At 43.6% G+C, this 24,411-nt stretch overlaps 1 protein-coding gene across 1 annotated transcript; it reads left to right on the top strand.

Moving 5' to 3' along the window:
• Positions 1-1,796: 1,796 nt before the first annotated feature.
• On the top strand, positions 1,797-23,802 carry C1QTNF3 (C1q and TNF related 3; the record flags this gene model as incomplete). Its single annotated transcript, XM_081945533.1, has 6 exons — positions 1,797-2,111; positions 6,606-6,714; positions 14,673-14,827; positions 17,342-17,471; positions 21,060-21,159; positions 23,640-23,802. 6 exons carry the CDS (start codon positions 1,797-1,799, stop codon positions 23,797-23,799), a joined length of 969 nt encoding a protein of 322 aa, XP_081801659.1. The 3' UTR covers positions 23,800-23,802.
• Positions 23,803-24,411: the final 609 nt, after the last annotated feature.

Raw genomic sequence — 24,411 nt, 5'->3', positions numbered from 1 at the left:
CCAGCACCATAGTTCAAAGGCCTTATGCATGCATGTGTAGAATATTAAAAAGGCAGAATATTATATTTCCCTGGATGAGAAATGGAGAAACATGTTTTAGGCAGGAAACAGACTCACTCCTAATAGCCCCCACCATCCTCAATAGCCTACAGCAGATGTCCGCACTTAAGAGATAAAGAGATGGCTAGGTCTATTCATAAGCAAATACCCTCACCCAAGATCCAACAAAAGTAGGATTAGCCCTCATCCAAAATAGGAATTGCCCAAAGCCCCTTCGTTACATCACTCAGCAAGATTCAACCAAGCCTGGGACACAGACAGCCTACAGAGTGAGCTAAGACCCCCTGCCCCCTGGGAGTCAATAGGATACTTGCCTTTGCCACAGGAACAGGAAGCTCAAGTTCAAAGCCTAAGAGAGGGTACAAATAACACTCTCTCTCCACTCCATATTGTCAGCTGCCCAGGTCCTAAAACCCATGTGGCCCTGTCCACCATTAAACCATCCTTCCAAGCAGCCACCATGTTTCCTGGGTCTTTCTCCCCACTTGGAACTGAACCCAGATGGATGTTTCTTCCAACATACCTATACATATAAATATAAATGTGGGCATTTAATAGATTTGGAACAGAAGGTAGTGATTTTCTTGGTGGCTGAGCTTCAAGACAGATGATGTCCTAAAATAGACGGGTGTAGATGATTGGTAAAATAGAGGAATTTAGATGTTCAGTGAAATTGCTCTGTTAGGATAAATTTCTTAAGATGGAAATATTTAGAGTGTCATCCCTTTTTTTTTAGGGTCATAGGTATTCATTTGTGGATAAAAGTTGCAAATCCAAAGACCGGGATAATTTTATAGGGCAATATTATTTAAGAGATTCAACCACATTTCTTAAGTTCGTGGTCATTTATCTTTACTTGGCAGGAAAACCAAATTTGGTTTGGCAATTGGCTTTAGGAAAACGTTAGAAATTAGAATAGCCCAGATGGTTTGGTTGGAAAAATTACATTTTCTTCTCAGAACTGGGAATCAGTAAATGCCTAATTCTCCTGCAGCGCACTGCCAGGTAAGACCAATATTCCATTTAACTGTTTTTAGGTTGTTTTCCCAATATTTTCTGAAGTCATTTAAACACAGTAAGAAATCTAGTTGATAAGTAACAATCTCTCCTCCACCCCTTCCTTTGTTTTTTAATTGGCAAATCAAATGTACACTTGGTTTGAGATTTGCCTGTAGCTAGTAAATAAATGCAGCACTATTTCCAATACCTCTCTCTCTCTTTTTCTCTCTCTCTCTCTCTCCCTCCCTCCCTCCCTCCCTCCCTCCCTCCATATATTTATATATATATAAATCTTGAGTGGCTAGCCTCTCTATATCTAATCAAGAAGTCTAAGACATTTGCCATATGGGCTTCATTTCATCACGCTAAAACAAACCAAAAAACCCTCCCCCATTTAAAAAGTAGGAATAACATTTGTCAGTGCCCCCCAACAGGAACCACAGCTGTCCATTAAATGTGGCGGGCATTTCCAGCATGCAAATCAATTTTTCTGGTCCTGGGGGATGTGGCGAATAATGACTGGCTTGTTTCTGGAAGCATGACTGATTTGGGATTGAAGGTTTCTGCCCCTCTGACATTTTCACAGGGTAATTTATTACACGCAGCATATAAGCTGAAGGCCACCAGGTCTTGCTGGCAGACTCCGTAGAAGGAACGTTCTCCAAGTCTCCATCACACCAACAGCAGAGCTTTTATTTTTCTCCGAGCAGAAGGATCTCACTCTAAAAGAGCTAGCAATGTTGAGTCATATAGCCCTGAAGGACAACCTCAACTGGAGTCTCCTGCTTTTGCTTCTCTTTCTTCATTTTTGCTTGGGTCAAGAAGAAAACTTGGAGGTGAGCAGAAGAGCTAGTAGTCCAGTGGCCAAAGTTTTGGAGAGCCACCACCAGACCGGTCATAAAGGTTCCAGCAGCAGGGAAAACTTGAGACAGCGGAGCCAACTGTATAAGTGGACGTTTGAGGCAGTTGATGGTAATAGTCCTTCTACTGACCAAAGTGCCCTGAAACCAGACGTAGATGATGTAGCACAGACTACCTCAGACAGAGTCCAGGTACTCTGAATTAATCTTCTAAGATGCTATTAAGAAAGTATGTGAGCTTTTTAAATTAACCTTAGCGCTATCTTTCTCAGAAGCAACAGGTTCCTAACGATAGGATGACCATGCTATGCACAGATGTCTTTCAGAAGAGGACTTTGCTTTTCTATGAGCTTAATTTTCCATGCAGATGTTTTTGCCCCTTTACGACATCATCTGACTTTAATCTACCAATAATCCAAACTTATGCATGTTTATTTAAATGTAAGTCCCAGTGTATGGATTTACATCTTAATGAGGTAATCCAGTCAATGTTTTAAGTATTTCAGATCATAGTAAAAATTAGGGACTTAATTTTAACTTTCTACAGATTTTGCCATACTGATAACGTTAGAAATGTTGTGAGAAACGTATCTTGTATTGGAGCAAATTTTATTCAAGATGCATAAACCCTCATGTTATAAACAGATATCTTTATCAAACAGGCTGTCAGACATGAAGGAAAGACTGAATACTTCACTGGGATAAGGAAAAACGTTCTGTATCTCAGCATTTTTCAAGGCATCTTCTATGTAAATTTGTATAGGATTATAATTTGCACAAACATTTACAGGAGATGGTTCTTCATTGCAGGTAGAGTTTATGCAGAGGATTCTGTTTATCAGAATGGCAAAAGATAACACTTATTTTTAAAGTAGAGAATATGCTTGATAATTGAAAGAAAGGAATATGCTTTATAATTTAAATGATTAAATGCACTACCCTATAATCCTTTCTGTGCTCAACAAATGTTAGACACCAGAACTACAGTGCTTATTGATGCTGTTGTTATTAAATTTTTAAAATCACTAAATTAAAACCAGTTTGCTGTATTTGAATCTACTTGAAGTAAATAGCTCAGGCTGTTCTTTACATGAACAAAACTATTTTATAGAATAATTTTCAGATAGTACCCTGTTTCCCCAAAAATAAGACCTCCCCAGATAATAAGCCCAATCGGGCTTTTGAGCACATGCGCTAAAATAAGCCTTCCCTAAAAATATTGCAACACAGCAGCAGCCATGAGGTGACCACGCTCGCCGTCTCCTGCACCTCAAAAATAAGAAGACCTCCCTGAAAAAAAGGCCAAGTGCTTATTTAGGGGATCAAAAGAAAATAAGACCCTGTCTTATTTTTGGGAAAACACGGTAGGTATTAGAGATGGGCCAATGAGTGTGATCAATGCATACACTTTAATTTAGATATGAGTAAAGATACAAGCGAAGTACTTTTCTTGTACTGATTTTGAATTGTTTCCATGTTTAAACCAATGTTTTTGCTGGCAGAAAAGTGGTTTCCAATTGGAATATCATTGCACTTGTGATAGTTAGTATTCAGTACCTACTGTAGTGCTTTAAGTTCAGTTAAAAATAGCCAAGCAGTGACAAAACTCCAACTTTAGATGTACATTGCGGCCAACATCTTGACTTTCTGGACTATACCCTATAGATACTCTCTGAGGTGGTCTAACTGTGAAAGCAATTGTGCCAGGCCTGTTCTTTAACTAGGGTTTCTATATCTGGGCTACAAAAAGATAGACATCCATCTGCATTCTCTTTGCTGTCATTCTGTCAGGGATAGCTCTATATTTCCCCTTGATGGATGGATGGAGAATGGAGTTTGCTTGGGAATTTAGTCAACTGTCCCCTGGGATTTTTTTTCCTAAGAAGGAATAAGTTATAGTCCATTGCAGGTGCATATTGTTCTCTGAAGTACAGGTAGTCCTCAAGTTACAACCACAACTGACCCCCAAATCTATGCTGCCATGTGAGACATTTGTTAAGTGAGTTTTGCCCCATTTTATGACTTTTCTTGCCACAATTGTTAAGTGAATCATTGCATTTGTTAAGTTAGTAATCCAGTTGTTACCATATTTTTTGGAGTATAAGATGCACCTTTTGGTGAAAATCTGAGTGCATCTTATAAACCGAATGCAGCATTTTTGGCCTCCCGAAACCCCGCCTCCTGCACAAAAATCGACATGCAGAGCAGTGGTGGCTTTCAAATTTTTTTAGAACCTCTTCTGTAGGTGTGGCCTGCTTTGTTGGAGCGGCCGGCCATGTGACCGGGTGGGAGTGGCTTGGCAATCATGTGACTGGCTAGGCGTGGCCAACTTGTAAAATGAGGTGAAACTCACTTAACAACGCTCTTGCTTAGCAACCAAAATGTTGGCTCAGGAACTCTGGCATTGAAATGTACAAGTCTTAAAGCTGTCTAGTTACAAGACCCTTGCACCCCTAACCCTTTAGAAAAAAAACCCAGGAGTGTTCAAACTTGACAGCTTTAAGACTTGTGGACTTCAACTCCCAGAATTCCTCCTCTCGCTCTTCATCTTGATGATGTGTGGACGGACGGGGGGAGGGAGCTGGAACCGGTTCTAAACGGCACTGTAGATTTGTGGAACCTCTTCTATAGAAGAGGTTAGAACTGGCAGGAACCCACCCCTGGTGCAGAGGGTTTGGGAGGGCTGCAAAGTGCTCCTGGGGGCTGGAGAGGGCAAAAATGAGCGAAAAACGTACTGTTTTTTGCTCATTTTTACCCCACCCCCCACCCCCAGGAGCACTCTACAAGCCTCCCAAAGCCTATGCATGGCCTGTTTTTTTTGCAAAAAATGGACTTGTTTTTGCCCCCCCCCCCCTGGAGCACTTTGCAGGCCTCTCAAACTCTCTGCATTCCCCATTTTTCACAAAAAATTAGGCGTGCAGAGGATTTGGGAGGGCTGCAGAGTGCAATAACTTTTTTAAAAAAAATTACCTCTTCAAAATCTTCGTGCGTCTTATAATCCAAAAAATGCGGTAAGGAAATCTGGCTACCCCATTGACTTCGCTTCTGAGAAGGTCTCAAAAGGGGACCGCATGACCCTGGGACACACATTATAATTGTCATAATTGGGAACTAGTTGCCAAGCATCTGAATCTTGATCATGTGAACCATGGGGGGGATGCTGCAATGGTCATAAGTATGAAAAACAGTCATAAGTCACCTTTTCGGTGCCGTTGTAAATTCGAACAGTCACTAAACGAACTGTTGTAAGTTGAGGACTATCTGTATTCTGCTCTTGGCTGTTACTGAGCGCCTTTATTAAAATGGGACAGCAGATTTAATATGCTATTTCTTTGATCCAATCTTTGCCATGCCTCATTTTTCAGCTGCAAGTCACAAGCGTTTCTCTCCGTAAGTGATTAAGAGGCATCCTGATTTGCTATTGATGGACCTGAAAGAAAGGCTCCTATTTATCACCAGATAGCAAGCTTATAGAAAAATGAGGCTCTACAGAAATGGAACTGTCTCTTTATGCAACAACGAAGGAATGGGGTCCCAAAGGTGCTTTTTCAAGAGGCCACAGGACGTTCTGGTTTTTTAAAAAGACGTTTTGCTTCTCATCCAAGAAGCTTCTTCAGGAATGGGGTCTATTGCTGCAGATAATCTGTTATAGGCAGTCCTTGACTTACAACCATTTGGTTTAGTAGCCATTCAAAGTTACAAAGGTGCTGAAAAAAACCCTGACCTACATATACTTCCTTGCTCTTACGACTGTTCTGTCTGAGGCTTCCCAAGAGCCTGAAGCAAACTCCTTGTCCCGGCAAAAACCCCTTTTATTAATTCACTATGAATTCTGCTCATTCACATCCAGCAAAGGCTTTCAGGGGAGGATTTATGCTCACAGACCTTCTCTGGCATGGAAAGCTGACAGGCTGATATCTGCAAAACTTGGCAAGGAGTCTGAGAGTCACAAACCAATTAAGCGAACTAATTGTCTCCTGCAAACTCCACTCCCCTTTCCCTCCTCTTTTATTTCCTCTGAGAAGGGCCATTCATCATCCATCTGTGGCTTTACTCCCAAGTCGACCCCTGTTCTTAAGCTGTTCCCTTCCTTTGGCAAAACTGCTCATGCGCACACTGGGAACAGGCTCCAGCCTTTTGTCTGATTCTGAAGGCAGCTGATAACTGGCATACGGCTCTGTCCCCCTCTCTGCCTCCGACACAGAGCCCTCATCAGAGCCTTCCCCAGACTCCAGGACTGGCCCATGTTCCTCCCCAACCTCCTCACTGTCCGAATCTGCTGCCAGCTCTGCTGGCTGCTGGCAGGCCACAACAATGACCATCATAGCGTCCCTGTGTACACACATGATAAAAATCTGGAGTCTTGGCGTCCAGCATGGATTTATGGTGATTTCAGAGACCCTGGATCATGTGAGTGCCATTACAATCTTCCCAGTTGACTTCTGACAAACAAAGTCAATGGGGGAAGCAGCGTTCACTGAACGATCACATGCTTCACTTAACAACTGCAGTGATTTGCTTAATGACCCTTGCAAAAAAAAGGCTGTAAAATCAGGCACGACTTGCTTAACAACCACCTTGCCTAGCAATGGAAATTCTGGTCCCAACCGTAGTTGTAAGTTGAGAACTACCTATATGTCGTAACTGTGATATCCTATAAATTGTTTTTGAACGATGTGTTTACAGACAACACAGAGTGGACCTCACAGCCCACCGGAATGCGGTTGCCGGGGAGATTTTGGATTTCGAGGTTATCAAGGCCCGCCTGGACTTCCAGGACCTGCTGGAATCCCAGGTAAATAATTAGAAAGCCATTTTCTAATGATGAACACTTGAAGGGATTGCTTGATTTCTGTGGCAGTTTGCATAGGAGAGAAGCTATAGAGAAGCTTCCTGCTGCATCAAGTCTCGGTGCTCTTGGACCATTATTCTAAATGGGGCACCATCTGGAACATCTGGAATACTGTAGTGGCATTCCTTATCCTGCTCCTTTCCTACTGTATTCTCTTGGCTTATTCCTTCAGTCTCTTGAATCAAATGATGTTGAGACTCTAAGAAAGAATTCAGAGAAGAGCAGCAAAGATGATTAGGGGACTGGAGGCTAAAACATATGAAGAACGGTTGCTGGAATTAGATATTGTTGGAAGAAATGTCCCTCTAGGTTCAGGTCCAAATGGGGGAAAAGACACTGGATGCATGGAAGTTGCTTGGAAAGAAAGGTTTATTGATGGACAGGATCACATGCCTTGAAGATCTTGGGCGAAGAAAAAGGGAAGAGTTGCTGAGAGTACCTGGGTTTTACGCCCTCTCTGGGCTTTTGAATTTGAGCTTGTATTCTGATTGGTTGTCAGACTCCCATGGGGCCATGCAGGGGCAACTTTGTAGGTTGTGTTTTGAGTCCCAAGCTTGGTTGATCCTTGCTGGGTGATGTAATCTTCCCAGGTGCCATGTGGTGAATTCTGTTGCTAGATGGGTAGAGGGCTAATCCTACCTTTGTTGGATCTTGGATGAGGGCATCTGCATATGAATAGATCTAGCTATCTCTTTATCTCTTAACTGCTGACATCTGCTGTGGGCTATTGAGGAGGGTGGGGGCTATTAAGAGTGAGTCTGCTTCCTTCCTAAAAAAACATGTTTCTCCATTTCTCATCCAGGGAAATATAATATTCTGTCTTTTTAATATTTCCTAGAATATTTCATTTTTCTAGGAGAGGGGTGGGTGCTAACTTCCTACAGTATGTTAGGTACAGATTGACTTCCGTGGACCTTACTTCATACTTAAGTGGTCCGTAGAGGAGTCGTACATAAGTGCACTAATGTGGCTATTGTCCCTGTCATTGTATTTTTATTCTCTTATTCTTGTTCTCGTTTTTGTTTGACAAATTCAAACAAACAAACAGATAAATAAATAAACGTCTGGTTTAATGAAAAGAAGGACTAGGTGAGACATGATAGCAGTGTTCCAATATCTCAGGGGCTGCCACAAAGAAGAGGGAGTCAAACTATTCTCCAAAGAACCGGAGGGCAGGACAAGAAGCAATGGGTGGAAACTAATCAAGGAGAGAAGCAACCTAGAACTAAGGGGAAATTTCCTGACAGTTAGAAAAATTAATCAATGGAACAACTTACCTCCAGATGTTGTGGATGCCCCAACACTGGAAGTTTCAAAGAAGAGATTGAACAACCTGCTATGCAGTCTCCCTGCATACCTTCCGGCTGCCACTACTGCCAATTCGCTCAGGGACGCAATGCACACACTTGATGCTCGCTGCTCACGCTTGATGCGTGCTCTGTGCATGAGCAGAAGGCAAAAACAAGATGGCAGTGCCTACAATGCTGCCGAGAGAACCAGTTTGGGGGCATGGCAGGCCTGGGCCGCTGCCAGTTCCAGTGAACCAGGCTGCCAAGTTACTACCAGTTCAGCTGAACCGTTCCAAACCGGTAGGAACCCACCTCTGGTACCTTGCCGCCAGCTGAGCTTCCTGGTTCCGTCAACATTTGGCCTTCTAAAAATTAAATCTTAAAACCTTGTTGCTTCAGGGCAAAATGCCAAATAATGGTTGACCGCATCGTTTTGCCCACCAGCAGCCAAAAGGACGGGAGAATAGAGAGGATGGCAGCAACCATTCTTTTTTTTTTATATCAAAGTTTTATTGGTTTTTTAAATATTTTACAAAGGAAAAAGGTAGGGGAAAGGTTACAAATTTTGGCAACTGCAGTGTGCGGTAGGTGCGCCCCCCCTCCATACTCATAGTATACATTTGCACTTAATTCATTATTAAGTAGTAACATAATAACATATAGTCAGCATATAAATTCAGTTAATGATTTCGATCAGTTTATGTCAGGTGGATTTTCTTACTCATTTTTGTGATCTGAGCTTTCTCGATGTTGCCCCATCTCCCCCCGCGACAGAGCTCCGGCCCCTCCCATGTCCTGTGTATCTGGTGGAGGATCATCAGTTTTTTCTAGGAGTAGTTTGTTTTTTTCCATAAAGGCCTGTGCCTCTATGGGTGTATTAATTTTAACTCTTGTCTCCTCCCAGAATATTAGCATACCTTCAGGCATCAACCATCTAAACCACACCCCCTTCTGGTATAATTTATTCGCTAATTGCGAATAACTTTTTCTTTTTTCTCTTACTTTCTTGGGGATCTGTTTCAGAATGGTTATCTCCTTATCTTTGTATGTCAGGGCTTGCCCCCTTTGTGCGCTCAGAATTTCATCTCTTGTGCTTTTTCTGAGGAATTTAATATGTACCTCCCTGGGAACATTGTGTGTCCTAGCATAAGCTGAGTTCACTCTATAAACCAGGTCTATTTCCCACCCCATCTGTTGCTTCTCTTTCTGAATGTAGTCAGCCAAAATGTTTGTCATGATGTCCCTTATATTTTCATCATCTGTCTCTATCACATTTTGAAATCTAAGATAAAAAGACATTCTCTCAAACTCTATTTTCATCTGCTGGGAGTCAAGTTCTTTGTTTCCCTTCTGCATCCCTTCCATCCCTTCCCTCATCTCAGCCGCCCCACCCTCCAAAAGGTCCAATCTCTGTGAGTTCTTATTAATTTTGGCCTAGTTCTCTTTAATTTCTTCTTTCATCTCCTGCAGTTGTTTCTTTATTTCCTCTTGTCCCTGTAAAAGTTGCTGAAACATTTATTGAAACTCCATCTCTGAGGATTTAGGTTGCATCAAAGCTATTATTGTTGACTGTGTACTAGGACTGGAGATTGCAGATGTTGGGGCAGAGGCAGCAAAGCCAGGCTTTCCAGGAGGTGGTTTTTTAGGTGGCATTCTTTGTACCATAAAAAGTTCAGTCAGTATAGAGAATGGTCAGTCAGAAAGGCAAGGCAGCTAGGAGAGTCCAGGAGACAGAAGATTCAGGCAGAAGAGAGTTTTTGTTCCCACTGGCCCTGGCAATAAAGCAAAATTTCCACTCCAGGGGGTTCAAAGGACAGCAATCCACAAGAGATTTGTCTGAGTAGCACGGAGACAAAGACCGGAAGCCTGAAGTTTTAAAGATGGAGTCAGATTTCACATTTCATAAAGACAACGGGAGTGTGCCATCTTGCCCTGCCAGCTTCGGGTTTAGAGGCAACAAATAAAGTTTTCAAAGTTCAATGTTCAAAGTTTCCAGATCATCATTGTTTTAAGGTTTAAGTCTGAAAATTCACTTAGTAGGGGCGTGACATCATTGGTTGGCTCTCTCCCTCCTCCTCCTCCTTTCCCTGGGGCTAAGAGCTAAATCGTTTCCATCCGCCTGTCCGAGGGGGGGGGGAATCCCCCTCCCTCCAGCCGCGCCTCTCCGATTCACACCGAAAGCAAAGTTTAAACAGCTGACTTTTTTGTTGAAGTTAATAAAGTGGTTAAAAGGAATGGAGGAAGTTCACGCCTCACCGCACAGCAGTCGCATCCTTCTATTCTTTTTTTCTCCGATCGGTATCACAGCGAAGACGCCGGAGCGTCTCCCCATCGCGCTCCCCGGTGCCTGGAGCGAGGCGGGGGCCCCCCCGCCGGCCGCCGCCAATCCAGGGATCCCCCGCAGTGCTGCCCCTCCGGCAGGACGCCTCTACGGGGCGTCCTGTGCCCCCCAAGGAGTGGGAAGCCCACCAGGGATGCGGGTGGCCGCCGGAACCGGAAGTGCGGCAGCAACCATTCTTGTAAAACACTACTTTGTAATTGCTTAAATTATCCATGCCAGCAATTTCGCCAACGGCAAACTCCCCTTGTGTCATTTTGCAAGCGTGCTCTCAATTTGCTCTCAGAATCCCGATGGTCTACCAACCTTCCAAACATTTGAGGATCCATATTATAATTTAACACCAGTTACATGGCAGGAAAGGGATCGGAATGTTTTCCTAAGGCTAAGCAATGTCTTGATGTTAATATAGGTTGCCGTGACAGCTTCGCTTTTGCAATACCCTATTTCAGGGGTGAAATGCTATCGGTTCGACCTGGTTCGCCCAAACCGGTAGCAAAAAAATTGCTACTGGTTTGGGCAAACCGGTATTTCTGAAGATCAGCTGTGATGCGCGATTTATATTAGCTAGAATTGTCAGATTTCCTGCTTTCTAGGTAATCTAAATTGCGCATCACAGCTGACCATTGGAAATTGAAGGTCTTGCGCATGAGCAGAAGTGGCACGTGTGAGTGAAGCGAGCGCACGCTCACATTTGCAAACCGGTAACAAAAGGAAATTGATTTTGTTAAGTCCTTGGGGCTACAACACTGCCCAAAGACATTGCCGGTTGCCAGACCAGTGGTGGCTTACGACCGGTATGCCCTGGTGTGGCCATACCGGTGCCTGCTGGGAGCACCAGGTACCATTCCGATACAGTGCTCCAGAGGGCCCACACGCCCGCCCTCTCTCCTTCCCTGTATTTGACCCAACCGAGCCATTTGTGCACGCACAGAGAGCATATGGCGCCTGCGCGATGCTCTGCCAAGCAGCTGGAGCGTCATGGGCAGTGGGTACATCGTGGACGTCCGGCCCCGTTGCAGCACACTGGTTGCAACGGGATCCAGAACCCACCATTGTGCCAGATGCTCCTGATTGGCTAAGACGCGAGCAGCCAGCCAGCAGGAGAATGCATCCTTTCTATTGGCCCAGCCGTCTAACAGCTGCTATATAAAGAGCTGTCAGATGGCAACTGTTGTTTTTGCCAGTTCAGGAGTTGCCTTGCACTTTGCCTTGTTGACTTGTTAGAATAAAGGTTGTTTGTTACTGTTCAACCTGTGTCGCCTCAGTTCCGGCCTCCTAGTTCTCCATACAGAGCAGATTTCACCCCTGCCCTGTTTGTCACATTCAAAGTTGCAAAAAAGTCTTTGGATTGTGCTAGTTTTTTCTTCTCTCTTTTTTAAAAATTTGACTACTGACAGCAGCATCAGTTTTCATTCCTGCCATGCAGGGTTTTTTTTAGTTCATTGTAGCCCTTCTAATAATTCTTTTCTGAGCTGAATACAATGTTTTTCTAAGAAGCTTTGGAGGGCAACAGGTTCAAATAACATTTTTACCCAAAGTGAAGACAATTTATTATATAGCTAAACTGTCAGCCGTAGCCAAAATGCAATATTATATTTCATTTATGTGAACAGCAATGCCCATAAATTCTATGAATTTCTTCTTTCATACCATATGTCCGTAAATGACTGAAGGCATGAGAAAAAAAAGTAATAAAATGATGTAGGGTATTAAGTTAAAAAACATGAAAATGTTCTTCACAAGATACTGATATAATTCATCAACTACAGTAATTAATCAGGGACTTTAATGAGACAGGCAAATGAAGAAAACTTAGTTCTGTTGTTATTATGCAATTTTAAATAAGTTGTAACCTATTTACTACATTATACAGATGTAAGTTACAACAGCACTGAAAAAAGTGACTTATGACTGCTCCTCGCGCTTATAACTGTCGCAGCATCCCTACAGTCACATTATCAAAATTCAGGCACTAGCATGTATTTTTAATGGTTGGAGTATCCCAGGTTTACATGATTACCATTTGTGACTTTCAGGCATGAGGAATGGGGAACTCACATTAAGTTCCAATAAAGATGATTTTTTTGCTCATACCTATGCACAAGAATCAGTCAACTACCATATTTTTCAGAGTATAAGACGCACTAAGGTTTTGAAGAGGCAAATTCTAAAAAAAAATTTGCACTCTGCAAACCTCCCAAAAACAGCCCATTTTTCCCCAAAAAGGACATGAATAGCCTTTAGGAGGCTTGTAGAGTGCTCCTGGGGGGGGGTTGCCCCCCCATGAGGAAAAACGATCCATTTTTACAAAAACGGGCCTGTTTTTTGTCAAAAAAAAGCACATGGATAGCCTTTGGGAAGCTTATAAAGTGCTCCTGGGTGGGGAGGAGGAAATTTAGCAAAAAAAAACCCAGTGTTTTTGCTCATTTCTGCCCTCCCCGACCCCCAGGACCTCTCTAGAAGCCTCCTAAAGCTCTGCACGGCCATTTTGGTGAAGGGGGCGGGGTTTTGGGAGGCAAAAAATGCTGTATTGCGTATAGGATGCACCCAGATTTTCAGCCTCTTTTTTGAGGAAAAAAGGTGCGTCTTATACTCCGAAAAATACGGTAATGATCAGTACTAAACTGGTGCTAGATAAGAGTCAGTGGAATTCAAAAGGGGTTGGACCAGGGGTGAAATGATACCAGTTCAGACTGGTTCATCCGAACCAGTAGTAAAAAAATGCTACTGGTTCAGGTGAACTGGTAGCTCCGACGATCAGCTGTGTGACAATCAGCTGTGTGGCACAGCTGATTGTTGCACAGCTGATTGTCGGAAGGTGTGCACAAAGCAAACCGGTAGCAGATTTCAGAGCATTTCACCCCTGGGTTGGATTTAGACCTTTTGTGCGAATGTTATGATTCTAGGCTGATTACTTGCTTGACTCTGCCCCAGGCTCTGCCTGCTCCTCTTCTACATCTTCTCAGCTGACTTACCATAAGCCAGGGGTGTCCAAACTTGGGAACTTTAAGACTTGTGGACTTCAACTCCCAGAATTCCCCAGCCAGCCATGGTGGCTGGGGAATTCTGGGAGTTGAAGTCCACAAGTCTTAAAGTTCCCAAGTTTGGACACCCCTGCCATAAGCAAAGTCAATACTATATGTAGAAAAAAAATCCTAGGACAGAAATGAAGGAAATTCCCCTATTGTCCAAGAAAGCCATCGTTATTACAGTTTTGCTTCTCAACTTTTTTGGGGTGGGGGGGTGGGGGGGCACTGTTTTTCAACCTTGGTAATGTTAAACTGTGTCAACTTCAACTCCCAGTATTCCCCAACCAGCGTGTTCAAAAATCCAGTTCCTACCAAGTTGCTTCTTATCTAGCCATGCCCTTTTTCCTACTTAGAAAGGATATCCAGTCCACAATACTTACTAGTGCTCCAGATGTATTGAACTATAATTTCCATCATTCCCGGTTGTTGGTGGTTGGGGAAGATGGGTGCTGTAATAGAATATATATTTAGAGGATACCACAATTTGTTGTTGTTAGTTGCAAAGTTGTGTCTGGCCCATCATGACCCCATGGACAACATTCATCCAGGCCTTCCTGTCCTCTACCATCCTCTGGAGTCCATTTCATCTCACACCGACTGCTTCGGTGACTCCATCCAGCCACCTCATTCTCTGTCGTCCCCCTCTTCTTTTGCCCTCAATCATTCTCAGCATGAGGCTCTTCTCCAGTGAGTCCTTCCTTCTCATTAGGTGGCCAAAGTATTTGAGTTTCATCTCCAGGATCTGGCCTTCTAAAGAGCAGTCAAGGTTGATCTCCTCTAAGACTGACCTGTTTGATCGCCCTCTAGTCCCAGGGACTCGCAGGAGTCTTCTCCATCACCATAGTTCAAAGGCCTCGATTCTTTGGTGCTCAGCCTTCCTTATGGTCCAACTTTCACAGCCATCCATTGCAACTGGGAAAACCATAGCCTTGACTAGACGCATGTTTGTTGGCAGGGTGATGTCTCTGCTTTTTAGTATGCTGTCTAGATTTGCCATAGCTTTCTTTCTCAGGAGCGTCTTTTAATTTCTTGGCTGCAGAGCAGACCCCATCTGCGGTGATCTTGGAGCCCATGAAAATAAAATATATCACTACCTCCAGAATACCAGATATCAGAATGAGAAAGGTTAAATCAAATTTTGCCTAAAGAAGTCGAGATTAAAAATGGGGGGGGGGGGAACCTTGCATGGAGTCTTTTAAAGCTTGCATTTCACCAAGCAACCTATTGATTGACTGTCCAAAGGAAACCATGGGAACAACGGGAATAATGGATTACCTGGCACAGAAGGATCAAAAGGTGACAAAGGAGACAAGGGGGACTTGGGACCCAGAGGCGAGCGAGGCCCTCAAGGACATAAAGGAGAAAAAGGTTATCCTGGCATCCCGACAGAGCTTCAGGTAATTTCTCCCTAGTTTTGGTGACAGCATGATTTTTCCAAAAGTGACTGCCTGTTGCAATTCCATAAATATATGTATGGGTTTGTTTGTTTACCTGGCTATGATCCAGAGGATTTGGACAGTCAGCTGGGTCAGCCCTTTGAGGCAATCCTGACAAGAAACGCCTTTTCTGATCTAGGCTTCCCGAGAGCATGAAGCAAACTCCTTGTCCCGACAAAAAACCCTTTTATTAATTTACTGTGAATTCTGCTCATTCACGTCCAGCAAAGACTTTCAAGGGAGGATTTACAGTCACAGACCTTATCTGGCTTGGAGAGCTACCAGGCCAATGTCTGCAAAACTTGGCAAGGAATTTCGGAGAGTCACAAACCAATTAAGCAAACTAATTGTCTCCTGCAAACTCCACTCCCCTTTCCCTCCTCTTTTATTTCCTCTGAGAAGGGCCATTCATTGTCCACCTGTAGCCTTACTCCCAAGTCGACCCCTGTTCTTTAGCTGTTCCCTTCGTCTGGCAACTCTCCGCATGTACACACTGGGAAGAGGCTCCAGCCTTTTGTCTGATTCTGAAGGCAGCTGATAACTGGCATATGGCTCTGGCCCCCTCTCTGCCTCCGACACAGAGCCCTCATCAGAGCCTTCCCCAGACTCCAGGACTGGCCCAGGTTCCTCCCCAACCTCCTCACTGTCCGAATCTGCTGCTAGCTCCTCTGGCTGCTGGCGGGCCACAAGAGCGCCAACCAGAAGTACTACATGTAGTCTTCAATTTACAACGGCTGTTGTAACACTATATTAATGACAAAATTACCATATTCACAGAATATTTGCAACTCTGAAAGTAACGCACCTTTACAACCCTGCAGTCATGTGATTGAGACTCTGGCACTTGGCAACTGACTTACAGTGTCTCATGGTCACATGATCATCATTTCAAGTTTTCCTGCCGGCTTCCCACAAGCAAAGTCAGTGGGGAAGCTGGTAGAGAAGGTCAGAAATCTCTCCCATAAGTTTCTCCCATTGCTTTTTCTCCTGAGGAGAAATTATGAGAGGAGTGTCAAACTTGATTTCATTGAGTGGGCCCCATCAGGGTTGTGTTTGACCTCAGGGGGAGGGGTATGTGTGGCCAGGATGGGCGTGGCCAGCTCGACATCATTCATGTCGGGGGTGCCTCTGGTGTCCCTAGTGCTCTGCCAGCAGAAACGGGCACCCGAACTCTGTGTTTTTGGCTGTGACAGCCTCCTGCAACCCTCTGCCAATGTAGATTCCATTGTGGTCATAAGTCAAGGACTATCTGTACATTCTGGACACCCCTGCTATCACTGTTAGCAGCCAAAGTAAACCTATAAGTAAGACTTCTTCTCTATTCCCTCCTTCCTTGGGCCAACCTGACAAATTTCACAAAAACGTATTGTGGCTGAGATGGCATGAAGTGAAGTCCACCAACTCAGCTGCTATATTAAACGATACAGTAATCTTAAACTGTTTTTTAGATGTCCATTTAGATCAGGGTGTCAAACTCAAGGCCCGCAGGCCAGATTTGATACTTAAATCTGGTCTGTGGGGCCGCCCTGGAAATATCAAAGGACTGACCTACAGTGCCTCTGCTGGCCAAAATGGACCTGTTTTTGGCCTCCTCAGTCTCCTGCAGCACTCTGCTGGCTGAAAACACATTCTGTTAGGCAAAAATGGACATTTTTTGGCTGGCAGAGTGCTGCAGGAGCATCCGTCCGCACTTACCATGACCGCGCCCACCCACGGCTACATACCCCCACACTCAGGGCAAGGGGTGGGCTTCAAAATTTTTAGCAAGGGGTTCTCTGGGTGTGGCCATGGTGGGCATGGCCTAGTCGGCCTCCTGCACCATGGCGGGGGGGGGGAGCATTTTTACCCTCCCCGGTCTCCGGAGGTTTTCCTTTAGCCTCCGGAAGGGCAAAAATGGCCTCCCCAGGCTCCAGAGGCCCTCTTCCGGCCTTCCCAAACTTCCAGTAGGCCCGTTTTCACCCTCCCTGAGCCTCCACACGCACCGTGCACTTACCTGCATCCAAAACGGGCCGCGTGGGGACTCCTGGGAGGGGAGGGATGGGTGGGGCCAGCCAGGAGTGGTATTTGGGGGTTCTTCCAACTGTACAGAATCTTAGCTAGAGCTTCTCCTGAACCTCTGCGAACCCCCAGCAGCCCACCCCTGCACCCCCGCCCTCCGAGGTTAAACGCAACCTTGATGCGGCCCTCAATGAAATCGAGTTTGACACCCCTGATCTAGATGTTTTCCTTTCTTCATATGAGTGGGTCTCTGTTCATGCATAAATCGATGGCAGTGTTGTTAGTCAGGTAGGCTAAATGCTGGCTCAGATCCTAGTGATGCATTTAGGAAATTAAAGCTTATCTCCCTTTCTCTCTCCCCCCTCCTCCTTCCCCAACGAAACCTGGAAAGAAGTTGATATAGAATTGATTGTTTTCAACCATGTCTTCTAGTCTGTTTTTCTCCTGTTTTTCAAACGTTAACTCTGTTTCGCTTAGGTTGCATTTATGGCTTCAATGGCCACCCACTTTAGTAATCAGAACAGCGGAATAATCTTCAGTAGTGTGGAAACCAACGTTGGCAATTTCTTTGATGTAATGACTGGAAGATTTGGAGCTCCAGTGAATGGTGAGTACAGCAGATAATATATTCTGTGCGAATTTTGTGCAAAAGAAACAATAATTTGCCTTGGACATTTCTTGATTCAATCAAGCAGAATTTTTTCCCCTTGAAACTTCAGACTGATGTTGTGTTTTACTTCGGATCGAACACAAAGATAAACATTCTGACGTTTTCAAAAAATGGCTTCTTAATTGATTGAAATATGATGTCCATTGCTGAGTTTTTTTCAGAACTGAAATGTAACATTTTGATTGTGATTGCTGGTTTAGGAAGGATGCATTCTGCCAGATTCTATTAAAAAATGACAACCAATTCTGTTTGGACCCTGTTTAAAAATAATTGGAAGTTTTTTTCCTTTATTGTTCTTGCGTAGGCAATTTGCATGAACGGAATTTGCAACTGGGAAACGTCTTTCTTTAAATTGCTTATAAAATTTCAACAGGAAATAATGGAAGGTATAATAAAGAGAATAAAAAAGCCAATATTTGATTTTTGCAAATGTATTTATTTCTGTCCCTTATATACTGCTGTACTCTGTATGGATTCCCAGCACTTTACAATAAAGCAATAAAACAATACTGAATTAGGATAATACCATGGTAATACAGTAGAGTAATGCAGATTGTATTTATAATTTCTTGAGTACATTCTGAAAAAGGTTTTATGGATTTTTTGGAACAGAAGTAACTCAATTTTACCATACATATTCTCCATATCTGATTCTCCAGGCTTCAGCAGATCAGTAACAAGATATTGATCAGGTTCTTTGTCTGTTTACAAAGCTTTGCTGGGATGCTGGGCAAAACATCTATAGAAAAACCTGATCAATACAGAAACCCAGCTGCTAAGTATATTAAGTTGTTTTATTAGTTTCTTATAACTAATAACAAGCTCAAAACAATATCAAAACAGAAGCTGTAAACAGTCCAAAAATTAAATGTTGGAAACTTAGAAAATAATATTTTTTCTAAAACTTTTAAAAGGCAACCTAGTTAAACGAATATTGTTTTTACCACACTTTAATAAATTTAAAAACACGCCTTTATTAATCACTGTTCTTTCAATATGTCCACATTCACTGGTAAACTTAATAGTAGACTGGAAACGAGACCTGTCAGTCGCAAGAATATATCCATCTTTTTATACCTCCCCTTCCACCCACATCTTCAATTTATGGAAAATTTGTGGAGCTTACAAGAGCTTAAAAATGGTTCCAGACTGGCATTTAAAAAATAATGATAGCCTTTTTAAGGTTCCAAAATAGATTCTAAGCTTTAGGAGCAGTTTACATCATCTTGGATGGTTTCAAAGAGGAAAGAAAATATTTTGCAAGTGTGGTTATTAATCTTGGACAAGAAGATGAAAGAATTCTTAACAATTGCGACTAAATGCGTGCACTCTTTAAGTTTGGAGGGATTCTTATTATATTTGGTAAGGATTAGTTCTGAATATATTTACGGGTAGAACTTGACTTACAACAGTTGATTTACTGACCATTCAAAGTTACCGTGGCACGGAAAAAAGTGACTTATGACTATTTTTCACACTTATGACCAGTGGTGGAATTCTGCTGATTAACAACGGGTGTGGTGATTGTATGCTTCACGCATGTGTTCTGCGTGCATCAGCATGCATCAAATTTACTGTATTTTTCGGAGTCTAAGACCCACCGGAGCATAAGAGGCACCAAGATTTTGAAGAGGTAAATTTAAAAAAAAAGTTTTTGCACTCTGCAGACCTCCCAAAAATGGCCCGATTTTCAGAAAAATGGGCCTGTTTTTTGTCAAAAAGAGGGCATGCATAGCCTTTCGGAGGCTTGTAGAGTGCTTTGGGGGGGGGGGGGATGAGCAAAAATGGTCCTTTTTTAAAAAAAATGGCCATGCATAGCCTTTAGGAGGCTTATGGGGTGCTCATGGGGGCTGGGGGGTAGAAATAAGCAAAAAATGGCCCGTTTTTTGCCAATTTTAGCCCTTCCCAGCCCCCAGGAGCACTCTACAAGCCTCCTAAGGGCTATGCATGGCCATTTTTGCAAAGGAGGCTGTGTTTTGGGAGGCCAAAAATGCTGTATTCGGTGTATAAGACGCACCCAGATTTTCACCCTCTATTTTTAGGGGGAAAGGTGCGTCTTATATTCTGAAAAATATAGTACTATCCACATTACTTCTGGGGAGTAACACAGCTGAGGCACGGCAATCTGCTCTGCTGCGTGAATCAGCGGAGAGGATATAGGTAAGCAACCTGATTGTCGGAGTGAACTGGTTTGCTCCCCAGCTGATCATCGGAGCTACCAGTTTGCCCGAATCGATCTGAACCGGCTGCATCCCACCCCTGCTTATGACCCTTGCAGCACCCTATGGTCACATGATTCAGATGCTTGGCAACTGAATCGTATTTATGACGGTTGTGCTGTCCCCAGGGTCGCATGAGCCCCTTTTTCGAACTTCTGATGAGCAAAGTCAACGGGGAAGCCATTCATTTAACAACCATATTACTTACATAATAACTGCAGTGATTCGCTTAAACACCGTGGCAAGAATGGTCATAAAATGGGGCAAAACTAGGGCTGTGCAACAACTTTGAAGCATTCCAAAGAAGGTGTGGAATGTTTGAATGAAGCATCTCTTTTGTGTAACCTTTGACCACAAATGAACGCTAAATTTTGGTTACTAAATGAAACAGTTGTTAAGTGAATTTTGCCCCGTTATGACCTTTCCTGCCACTGTTATTAGGGGAATCACTCTGGTGATTAAATTAATAACACGGTTCTTAAGTTAACCTGGCTTCCCCATTGACTTTACTTGATAGAAGATTACCAAAAGCTGATCACATGATCCTGGGACACTGCAAACATCCAAAATATGAACCAGTTGCCAAGCATCCAAATTTTGACCCCATGGGCAAGGGGATGCTGCAGTGATCGTACGTGTGAAAAACGGTTGTAAGTCACTTTTTTCAGAGTCACTGTAACTTCATATATATATAAACTTTGCTATCATTGCATGTATATACACAATATACACATACAATGAAATTCACAAGACATCCGGAGACCAGCCCCAATGCACAGGACAATCCCCAAACATACCCCCAACCACCCCAAAATTCCCCGACTCTAGACCACAAAAAATACACAAACAATAAATGAATTAAAAAATACCGGTCTCTGGGGCGTTGAGCCGCTGCATATGTATGCGCCACCATTTTCTTCACCTTTTCATCCACCTAACGGTCACTAAAGGAACCGTTGTAAGTCAAGGACTACCTGTACATGTGAACCAGGCTAAGGTGAGGAGTGTTCTTCTACTTTAACAGTGCTCCTGATGCCAATATTAGCACAATCCCAATTCTAATACACAAGCAAATCATTGATTTTAGCCAGAGCTAAGCTGATTTATGCATGTTTCCTCCGAGATCGTTCACTGCCATTGAGTTGTGATTTTGGGGGGGGAGGGGAGGGGAGGGGGAATGAGAAAGGGGAGGGAATGAAGGAAGAGGAGGTTATTGAAGCTGCTGCAAAGGAACAGACTGATTTACTTTGCATCTGTGCCACTGAATTATTCAATTGTACTACATATTTTCTCTCTTCCCTTCTAGGGGTCTATTTCTTCTCCTTCAATATGATGAAGCATGAAGATGTGGAAGAGGTCTACGTGTACTTGATGCATAATGGCAACACAGTCTTCAGCTTATACAGGTGGGCGAGGTGCATTTGGGGCTTACAAATGTCTGGTTGGAAGAAATGTCCTTCTGGGTTCAGTTCCAAGTGGGGAAAAAGACACTGGAAACACGGAGGCTGCTTGGGAAGATGGTTTTTAATGGCGGACAGGATCCCATGGCTTGAGCTCCAGAACAGAAAAGGGGGATCACATGCTTCCAGATGTTGGGTGGAGAAGAAAAGAGAAAGAAGGGTTTGCTGAGCATTCCTGGGATTGTTATACTCTCTGTTTGGCCCCACCTCTCTGTTTCCTGTTCCTGTGTAAGAAACGTATTCTGATTGGTTGTCAGACTACCAGGGGCGGTGTGTGTGTCTTAGCTAACTCTGTAGGTTGTGTGCCTTTTTGAGTCCCAAGCTTGCTTGAGTCCCCAGATGCCACGTGGTGAGTTTCTGTACACGGCTAATCCTACCTTTGTTATGTAGACTAGCTCAGGCTTTTTTTAATGACAAAGATGGGGGCTATTAAGAGTGAGTCTGTTTCCTGCCTAAAAACATGCTTCTCCATTTCTGATCCAGGGAAATATAATATTCTGCCTTTCCAATATTTCCCAGGATATTTCATTTTTCTAGGAGAGGGGGAGGTGCTAACTTGAACCTACAACCTGAAAAAAAATTGGGGAGTGGAACTGAAACTCTGGGGTAGAGCACACGATCTGCCTTCCAAGGATCTCAACTTCATTTCCTAAGACAGGAGTCCCCAACCCCCCAGGTCGTGGCCCACTACCTGTTTGAAATCCGGCTGCACAAAGCTCCATTTCCACAGGTGGTGGGCCTTTGCACTCGTGCACGAAGCTCCACTAGTGCTAGTGGAGGGTGCTTGAGCAGAGGCCACTTGTACAAGTGGAACTTCACGCATGAGCACAAGCGGCCTTCACTTAAGTGGCCTTTGCTCGCACAAGTGGAGCTTTGCGTGCAAGTGCAAGCACCCTCTGCTTGCGAGCGAACCTCCATTTATGTGAGTGGAGGATGCGTGCACCTGTCACTCACACCAATGGAGCTGTGAACGCGGGTGTGTGCCTGCCCATTCCCATGAGACCCCACACCCTGCACGGGCCAGGCCGCCAAGTCAGAAAGGTTGGGAATCCCTGCCCTAAGGCCTCCAATTTTGCAAAGGAGTTTGTTACGGGTGTGGGGACAAACCACTAGGGAAATAATAGATTTTATGAAGAATTCATTTTGCGTGATATAACACTGCACACTTTCTAAAAACAGAAGTTGGCAAGTAATAGGTTGGTTGTATTGTCTTTCGATGAAGTTGGAACCATCCATTACTGCTGCCTATGCTGAAATTGCCAATCTGCTGCTTTAGGCCTGCCAAGGGGTACAGGTAGTCCTTGATTTATGACCAATCGCTTAGCGACTGAAAGTGACAATGGAACCCGAAAATGGCACTTTATGAGCCGGAGTTGAGATTCCAAATGCCACTCCTCCTATAATTATGCAATTTTGGTGCTCATCATTTACAGCTATTTGCAGTATCCCATAGTCATGTAATTCCCCCTCAACCCACCTGAAACAGATGTTTACTTCCATTTTCTGGTACAAAATGTCCATTGCAGACAATGGGTTCACTTAATGACTGCATCATTCACTTTGCAACCAACAGAAAAAAAGTCTTTTAAAAAGGTGCAGCCACATGATGATCTGCTTAATAAACAGCACGACTTACAATCGTAATCCCTGGCCCAATTATTATCTTAAGTTAAGAATTCCCAGCTCAATTATTATCTTAAGTTGAGGACTAGCTGTACACAAAACAAATGGTTTGCAAATAAGAGGCAAGGACAATTGTTTAATTCATAATTGCAATATTTTTTATTTCCTTATTCATCAATTTCCCTTTGTTAAATCTTCCTCCCCACCTCCCTGCAACCCAACCTGCTAGATCGTCTTTCGGCATTGAAAGTAGTCCTCATTTCATTGGGGATCAGCCACTTGGTCGTTAAGCGAAGCAGTCTTTAAGTGAAACTGGAACTGTGTTTATTATCGTGCTTCAGGCTTTTTTTCACTTTACGTGTCCCCGAAGATCTTAAATGCAAGGATTGGTTGTAGAGTTATTTTTTTAACAGTCATAACAGCAAATGGTCTCTAAATAAGGCAGTTGCTAAATGTGGACTACCTTTAGAGAGCCACAGTGGCGCAGTGGTTAGAGTGGTACAGTGGTTAGAGGGCAGTACTGCAGGCTACTTCTGCTGACTGCCGGCTGACTGCAATTTGGCAGTTCGAATCCCACCAGGCTCAAGGTTGACTCAGCCTTCCATCCTTCCGAGGTGGGTAAAATGAGGACCCAGATAGTTGGGGGCAATAGGCTGACTCTGTAAACCGCTTAGAGGGAGCTGTAAAGTACTGTGAAGCGGTATATAAGTGCTAAGTCTTAAGTGTGATTGCTATTTAGGGATTGCAACAAAGCTTAAAATGCGAAGAACAATCCAGTTTACCTTTTGTACCTCTGTTCTTAGCTTCGAATCCAAAGGAAAATCGGACTCATCAAGCAACAGCGCAGTGCTTAAACTCGCCAAAGGAGACGAAGTGTGGCTGCGCATGGGCAACGGGGCTCTGCATGGAGACCACCAACGCTTTTCCACTTTTGCTGGGTTCCTTCTTTTCGAAACCAAGTAGATCTGCTCACTGGAAATGCAGTACAACATCGCTACTTGGTTTCCCTGCTCTTTGGATCCACATAGGAACGTACAGGTAGCCCTCGACTTACAACAGCTCGTTTAGTGACCGTTTGAAGTTACAACATCCGTGAAAAAAGTGACTCATGACCGTTTTTCACGCGTGAAGCCTCTTCACGATCACGTGATCAAAATCCGAATAGTTGGCAATGGACTCATACTTATGTCAGTTAGTGTCCTGGGGTCACGTGACCCCCCTTTTGCGACCTCCTGACAAGCAAAGTCAATGGGGAAAGTAGATTCACTTAACAATGGTGTCAGGAAAGGTCATAAAATGAGGCAAAACTCATTTTACCAATGTCTCACTTAGCAACAGAAATTTTGGGCTCAACTGGGGTCGTACGTCGAGGACTACCTGTATTAAAATCTCAAGATCTGTCTTGATACCAGCATGTTGTGAACGATGAAACGTAATAAGAAGGGCTGAATTTATATGATGGCCTTCTAGGACAGTTTGCATCTCACCGCACATTCTTGCCTTCTTGCTAATGGATACTGAATAGTTACCAAACGCCTATTCCTGGTAATTTAATAGAATGATGATTATAGCCTT

This window comes from Natrix helvetica, assembly GCF_964273705.1.
Source record: "Natrix helvetica genome assembly, chromosome: 2".
In the NCBI taxonomy this organism is placed as follows: domain Eukaryota; kingdom Metazoa; phylum Chordata; class Lepidosauria; order Squamata; family Natricidae; genus Natrix; species Natrix helvetica.
The sequence above is the reverse complement of the archived record's forward strand: the minus strand, read 5'-3'. Positions and strand labels throughout refer to the sequence as shown.